This window comes from Pelecanus crispus, chromosome 4, assembly GCF_030463565.1.
Source record: "Pelecanus crispus isolate bPelCri1 chromosome 4, bPelCri1.pri, whole genome shotgun sequence".
NCBI classification, from domain to species: Eukaryota; Metazoa; Chordata; class Aves; order Pelecaniformes; family Pelecanidae; genus Pelecanus; species Pelecanus crispus.
The window spans coordinates 16,389,223-16,397,191 of NC_134646.1; the positions used below are offsets into that span (position 1 = coordinate 16,389,223).

Below are 7,969 nucleotides of genomic sequence, written 5' to 3' on the forward strand. Positions count from 1 at the left end.
ACTTTTTCAAGTTAGTAGCTAGAACAAGCGATAGATGCCAAAACCAGTATTCCTGAAAGTTAATGCTGTCACATTTAAAGAAACAACTCCAAATGTTTCTTTTTCCATTCCTTCATTATCTGTCCTTTCACTAATCACATCCTTTTATTGATTGCCCACACTAGCTGCAGCTTTAATTCAGCAGTTGAACTTTAATCTGCAGTAAAAAAAAAATTATCTTCATTCTGTTTGAAGCTACTAAACCATATGATATTTTTCTCCAAGTAAGATACCAGGATATCAGACTAAAGATGCTCAGCCTCAGCACAATATTGTGACATAAAGGGATCATTGACTCTGGGCTGCAGCAAGATACCAGATCAATTCCCAAAAGATACTTCTGAAATAGCAATTCAACCACCTCAAATGAAAAGAATACAGATTTTCAGATATTTTGAGCAGGTTTAAGCTATCATTAACTGCACCTCAGGACCACTTATATGCAGGATTTTAGGGAGCTAGGCTATAATGCCCAAGTGCACACAAAGCCTGGACAAACTTTTAGACAAAACATTTAGGTCACTGAGCGGCATGTTTTTAAGTTAAAAATTGAAGATACCCAGGCAAAAAAATGCCAAATCATAGAAACAGTTACACAGCGCTGAGTGTGTTTCTACTCACATAGTTTAGTTTGTTCGCTGTGCAAGTAAAAAAAAAATTTAGTATAAAATCGGTAAAAGATCTGTTTTGTTAATATATTTCCTCACTGTAGGATTTCTGATATAACTTTCATATTGCATCAAATACAGACTAGGCCAAAATTATTTGTAGTGGCTACCCATACAGCTTACACTACAGCAGTTTCACTGCAACACTCAGTATGTACGTCTTCTTATCAAAACATAAAACATTATATATTTTAAGAAAAATGTACATTCAGCTTTTGATATCATTTGTTGTGATTTTACCTGGCTTACAGGATGAAAGAGACCAAACTGCTTGTGAGCCTATTTCTCTAACAGTACCAGTCCTCTCTAACTGCTTTGGATCAGCACCAGGTGGTGTCTTGTTTGGGGTAGTCATTTCTAGTAAAAGAAAACAAATGAGTTAGTTGATACATTTTTAGCTTGATGGGAAAATTAAAGGGTTGTGTTGGTTCATATAGATGTTTTAATTCTTTGGCCTCACACTTATATAATAGTCTACAGGCTATGTGGAATATGTGGTTTATACATATACATATAAATTTTTGCATGTCTATAGAACCTTTTATTTTTATATATATATAATAATATATATAAAGTAAAAAATAAAATATATCTTTAAATAAGAGGTTCCACATACATGTAAATTTTGTGCCCTTAAATTCAATACACACATTGAATATTCATAAGACACACTTTACTTGTATCATTCTAATTCACACATACAGAGTTAGTCAGGGTTTCAGGGTTTGTTTTTTTATGGTTTTGTTTGGTTGGTTTTAAGAAATTAAAACAGACCCTGTTGATTTAAAGGCTAGCAATACAGCTTCATTTCTCCCCCCACATACACTTAAGAGTTTTCTTAATCTGCAAGTTCAGAAGCCTATTCAGAAGCTAGAGCACCCAAGACACTTCTTAAAAATAGGAAATGAGAGTTTAAACAAATTGTAGAGTCCCTAATTTGGTAGGGCTTGGTTATTGCCACATTTATCCACAGTCCATTTCCTTAACTTCACAACTTCATCTGGAATCATTAACCTGTGACTTGCACTGCTCAAGTAATTACACTCAGTCTCAACACCTAGACTACCGCCATATATACCACAACATAATCATGTTGGTTTTCATTTAGTATAGAGCACCTTACTACTTCCTACAAAGTAGCTTAAAAGACTTTTTTCCAATTAAAAAAAAAAAGATTCCAAAGAAACATAAATTCCATGCAAGGAAAGCTTAAAAATTAAACATAAAGCACTCAAGAGTCAGGGAATTAGAGTGATTTCTAATCTTTTGCTTACATCCATGACATCATATTATGCTCTGCTAAATCTCAGAAAAAGTCTTCCAGTACCTCTCCTAGTTAGTAAATGAGGTACTGAACTAGGCTGGTAGATACAACACCCAGACCTTACCCACTAGAGAAGTGATACAAGGCAGAGACAAGATTTTCTATGTAAGAATAACTCTGCAGCTAAAAAACTTTGTCAGACACAGGAAATCTGAATTCTGTAGTGCAAATCGCTGTCCACACCACACTTTCTATTGGCCCTTGCCCAATTTTTTTTTTTCCCATTTTGCAAACATGGGCTTGAGACACACTTCCAGGGTTTTTTTTGCTCCTTTCTCATATACATGACTGCAGTTCTGACTACCATAAAATAGAAATCATTACATATGTAGTAAAAATCTAAGTACTGACAACACCAAGTGTCACAAAAGGCCACAAAGCCTTGCTCAAACATCATCCTCACAGAAAAGTGGGCTGAACACTACACAGCTAATCCTACAGATCACACACTTATTCATATAATTCAGATATACTAATCCTATTGCCACCCAATTAAAAAAAACCTCATGCAACAGGATGTTTTAAAGTCCTTGCCCCTGCAGAAAAATTTTGTTCAAAAAAATAACAAACCATTTAAAAAAATTAAACAGGCAATCCATTCAGCCATTCCTATATAATTAGACACTAGCACATAAATCTTCCCTAGTCACTGTATTTAAATATTGCATTATCTGTTTTGAAACTTTTATCAGGTATTTGCAATAGACTCTTTAAAATGCAGCCGTTCTCAACTGAATTGGCTGCACCATAAACCTGTTGGTATCTAGAACAGATTATAGACTAGAATAGAAAATAAGTAACTTACTCTAGTTGCTACTTAATACAACTTTAAATTTATTGATAGCAACTTCAATAAAACACAACGTCACAACTATTCTAATCTTCTAAGAATTTAAAACAGCGCTGGAAAAAATTATAAAATACCTAGTTCACAGCTACCAGAAAAACAAACATTTTTCAGACTCACAGAATGGTTTGGTTTGGAAAGGACCTTTAAAGATCATCTACTCCAACCCCCACCCAACACCAAAATTCAAATTATATTTATTAAGCACTGGGTAGACTATTTTTCTGGACTCATTAATTTTAAAGCTCAAATCATCCTACTAGTCCAAACGCTGTGCTATTTCGTTGCTTTTGTGACAATGAACCAACTATGACTGAGTTGCATTCATTTTAATTCTCAGATTTATATAGAAACCAGTAATGCTGTTCTCCCCACCTCTAAAAATATACATAGAAAATTCAGCTACAAAAAGCTAAATTATTCATTCAATACAAAACATCTCTTGAGTCATCACCAGCAAGTCTTCACACTCCTTTATTATTTTGACTTCAAAAGAAAAATAACAAAATCTCCAAATCTGATAGTCACATCTTCATTCCTAGAAATAGCTATCATCAGATTAATGAAAAACCCAACCTTAAGACATAAGAAGTACGCAAACACCTCATCAAAACCCACCAAAGTAAGGTAAATCACAAAAATTACACTGCACACTCGGATTATCTCAGAAAGTTGATTACACATGCTTTTTAGAAAAATTACTAGAATTTTGAAGTATGCAGAATCCTTAAAACCACAGTATTAAGATTTCTCATAAGCTTCAGTGCACACAGGGCCTAAATAACTTAACACCACCAAGATTTGCATTGCACTGGTTCGCAAAAGTTTGAGGCGTACATTTGGAGGGTCTGACACATACCACAAGAAATGCCATCCAAGTCTCCTAACTGTCTTAAACTGAGCTTGTTTCCTTCTAGCTAACAGGCAAAGCTACTCAAGATCCAAATTTCAACTCCAAACCACTGCTGGCAAATAAGTCAGCCACAAACTGCGCATTAGTGATGTATGTCGTGGTTTAGCCAATGTGAACGACTGAAAATCTTGAATGCTTGAACTAATGAGTTGAACTAATCAAGTCAGTTTTTCATGACAGAACTTCTGTTTAACCAGCTTAGTAACAATACATTCAGGATAGCTTTGCTGAAGCTTCCCAATACTGTAAGAATTTTAAAAGCAGAAAGCTGATAAAAGCACTACAGAAAAATAACACAGCAACAGGCCAGCTCACTCAAGTAACACGTTTGGACATTTTTCTAGCAAAAGTACAAGTACCTCATTTTGGACAAGACACAAATACTTAATGTTAAAAGTAATTTAAGTCACCAAATAAATTTAAAAAAAATCTTAGCCCAAGAAGATAATGGAATGAGAATTGTTTTTTCTTGGTTTTTTTTTCAGGCTGTGTAAAAACAAGTAGTCTGTCCAGAAGCCCTTCTCCTTGGCATGTGCTGAAAAATGGAAAGACACACTGCATCCATAGAAGCATTGGCTGGAAACATCTCCAATTTTCCAATTCAGTTATTCCAAAAGATAATTAATAAGCTGCTGTTTCCTTATTAACAACATTAATATATTAATGCCTTAATGAAACGATCAACATCACATTCATTTTGCCACTTTCCACTATACTGTACGCACATCCTTTGATCAAGACAAGAAGGCAACCAAGCTTTTTTCCCCTCCTTGAACTCTTTATCCCTCAGCATTTTCCTTAGAGAAGGTTGCTCTCCTCCAGAAAACATCCCTGTGAAGTAGCAGCCATTAAAGATGTTTTAACAAACATACAGTTTATAGACAGAGTGAAATAGATTTAAATCATTCAACAGTCTACCTTTCACAACCAAAACAGACAGGTCTTTCTCAGTATACCAGTGGAAGACACTTTTAAAAGGTGCATACCTGAAAGCAAACCCTTCACTAAGCACACACATACTCTTCAGCAACACACTGAAGAGGGGACAGAGGAGGATACATCGTGATCCTCTCCTACTAAGGCTCCATAAAAATCCAGGCTCACGGAAACTTTTGCCAATTCCAAAGCAGTTTTTTCCAATTAAAATTTCCAATTCCGCCACATTAGTATGCACAGAACTGCTTAAATGCACACCTGTAAGGACCTTTGGAGACCAGACTGTCCTCAACAGATGTCTGTCCAGCCATTTACTTCTCCAACAAAAGAGATTTCACAATTTTTGTGGACAGCCAGCTTCAGTGTTTCGTCAACCTAAAAGCCAAATGTTTTGCTTGAACATCCAACCCAACTATTACCTTCTAAAAACAGGCATGACTTCCTCTCTTGCTCTACAGAGAACTCAAAGACTACTTAATCACTAGCCTTTATGCAGCAATCCTTTTATAGATGTGAGGGCACTCAAATTTGCTCTTAGTTTCTTTTTTTCTAGTATGCCTATGCCTTTCAAGTTTCCCTCACAAACCAAGTTTTATAAACCTAATATTCTTGCAGAGATTAGAGATATACATACTATGGTTTAAAAAAATAGCCATACCATTTTAGCTAAGGCCCTTATCCCACAGAGGAGAGTAATCACTTTTCTTGTCTTTACATTTAATCACACCTGTTAACATGCCAAAATAATATTTGTCTAGTTGAAAGGACATCATATTATGATCAATATTTAATTTACTATGCACTACAGTACTCAAATGCTTTTTTGGGATACTGTTGGCTGTTCAGTAATACCCTTTCCATTAATTATGCCTTTCATTTTTCCTCCCTGTGTTCTCTTCCTCACTCAGTTCTTGTTAACTGAGCTTAATTACACCGATTTCCAATCTGCTATCAATCTTCTCAAGATCACTTTGAATTCTGACCCTGAGCTGTACAGTGCTTGCAATCCTTCCAACTCGGCAACATATCTATTTTGTGTTCACCATTACAGAAAACAATGAAAATACATCCAAAACAGAACTCCCTGGGAGGACACTTTGTGACATCCCTGTTTAAAAGTTAATTATTTACAAGTCAGCTTCAAAAGCAATTTTCCAACAAGATCTCACAAAAATTACTTATAGTCCGCTTGTTTTTAACATCAACCCAGACAATGGCAGAAAACCTGTAAAACTCAAGACAAAATACTTATATTCTTTCCTCAACAACTGCATTGGCTACTGTAAAAAAAGTTTGATCCAGACTGTTCTTAACAAACCAAACTAGTCCATTTTCTGTTTGCACATTGGTTTTAATTGTCTTCTACTTACCAACAAATTCTCCTCCCAAACCACCTCCTCGGAATCTTTCAGGGGATCAAAAGCTCAGCTAGTTTGGCTTCTTTTTTTAATTATTATTCTGACTGCATTCCCATCATGTTGCTTTATTCAGTTTTAGCAAGTATCTGACTACAACTTTACCAGCAAAACTGAACAAAGGCTGCACTGACTACTCCAGTATTTTTGCAACAGCCGTGATTTAGAAGACTTTTTCCTAACAGAAGGGGACTTCATGCCTTAGATTCTCTGACTTTCATACCTGCACTACTCATTTTACCTCACAAGCTCTTTTCCGGGCTCTCATTTTCTTTGGATGGACCCTTGTTGGTTTAAGGCCTGTAAAGATCTCAAGATATAACCAGACAGTAGTCTCTTACTATGCTTGCTACTTTTTATTCAGATGGAAGATTAAATAGTAACATTGAACATTCAAATTACTAATGTTTAATTAATATTTAATAATGATAGTAAATGTTCAGCAGCAACCTATTTCAACAACTAGCTCACCTGTACAGTCAATCCCCCAGATCATTCTCTCAACACAATTTTAAACACCTATTATTTTTTATTCTGCCTTCAATATATTGCTTTAAGCCTATTAATGAAAATTACTTAAGACTTTCATTGTCACAAACACAAATAATTTCACTAAAAATAAGGTAATTACAACGACTGCACAAGAGAACTCATTAGCAATTTTTATACATGCATCCCTAATCAACCTAAATAAATAATTTTTTCTAAAAAAGTATTTTTGTACAAGCCCAGACTTCCAAAGTTACCTACTAAGGATATCAGCTGTTCTTTAAAGAAGGCAAGCACTTCTTTACAAACGCTTATATTAAGCAAAAGCAGTCTTGAAAAAAAAAACACAGTAACCAGAGGATGAAGCCAGCGTGACAAATCAAGCTGCTTTCACTCAGGCCTCCTTGGCAGCCCTCCCCCCACGACTTCTTTGTAGGACTTTTAATCACGATTTTAAGTATAACGAATGAGTTTTACAGCAGTGTATTACGGCCGCGTCGCCCCAGGCCCACGAAACACTTCAACATCGGAAATAAATCCGCAACGCCTACTCACGAAACACATCGGCTGCGCCTACTCACCAGGCCGCGCTCCCCTCTCCCAGCCGGGAGGGGGCTCAAAGCAAAGGCACAGGCGCGCACTGGGGGAGGGACCCGGTCAAGCAGCCCCCAGCCCCGCACCCCGAGCCGGCGGGCGCTCCAGGCGAGCGCACCGCATCCGCCAGCGGAGCTTCTGCCCGGGCGCGGCCACAGCCCCCGCGGCTGCCGTGACACCTGGAGGCGAGACGCGGGCGGAGCCGCCCCCCCCGCCCCGCCCCGCCCCGCCCGCCCCTCAGCCGCCGGGTCGGCACGGAGCAGCGGCCCCACCTGATCCTCGAAGCCGCTGCAGCGGGTGAGGGGGCGGCGAAGGGGCAGCGGGGCCGGCGCCGCGCGGCTCCCCTCAGCGCCGGCAAGAGGCGGGCAAGGCCCGGAGCCCGCCCGGGCCGCCTCCACCCCGCCTCGCCGCTCAAGGGAGCTGCCGGCCCGGGGCCGGGGCCGGGGCCAGGTCCGGCTCCCGCCGCTGCCGCCGCCCGGCCGCGCACGCGCGGAGCCCCGCGCGCCGCGCGAGCTGGGTTTAAAAAGAGAACGGCGGGGGGGGGGGGGGAGGGGGGGGGGGAAGGGGGCGGAGCCCGCCCGCAGGTGCCCGCGCGCAGCCGGTGGGGAGAGGCGGAGCTTGGCGCGCGCTGGGGGCCCAGGCCAGGGCTTCCCCTCAGTGCCGAGCCGGTGTGGGCCGTAACGGCCCGGTCGCCCCTCACGGAGCGCCCCAGGGCGAGGGTGGGCGGGGGGGGGTGGGAGGGAC

General features: G+C 39.9%; 1 protein-coding gene across 6 annotated transcripts in view; it reads right to left on the bottom strand.

Moving 5' to 3' along the window:
* Positions 1 to 7,536, bottom strand: part of ANAPC10 (anaphase promoting complex subunit 10) — a 37,350-nt gene extending 29,814 nt beyond the window's left edge. For 4 of the 6 annotated variants that reach the window (XM_075708645.1, XM_075708647.1, XM_075708649.1 and 1 more), the window contains exons 1-2: positions 7,498 to 7,536; positions 948 to 1,064 (exon numbers count right to left, since the gene is read on the bottom strand). In XM_075708645.1, coding sequence (XP_075564760.1) covers positions 948 to 1,062 — 115 coding nt within the window. In that variant the 5' untranslated portion in view covers positions 1,063 to 1,064; positions 7,498 to 7,536. Of the gene's footprint in view, positions 1 to 947; positions 1,065 to 7,007; positions 7,030 to 7,212; positions 7,277 to 7,497 lie in introns of those variants that run through there. The other 2 variants (XM_075708646.1, XM_075708651.1) reach the window with 2 other exon arrangements.
* Between the last annotated feature and the right edge of the window lie 433 nt (positions 7,537 to 7,969).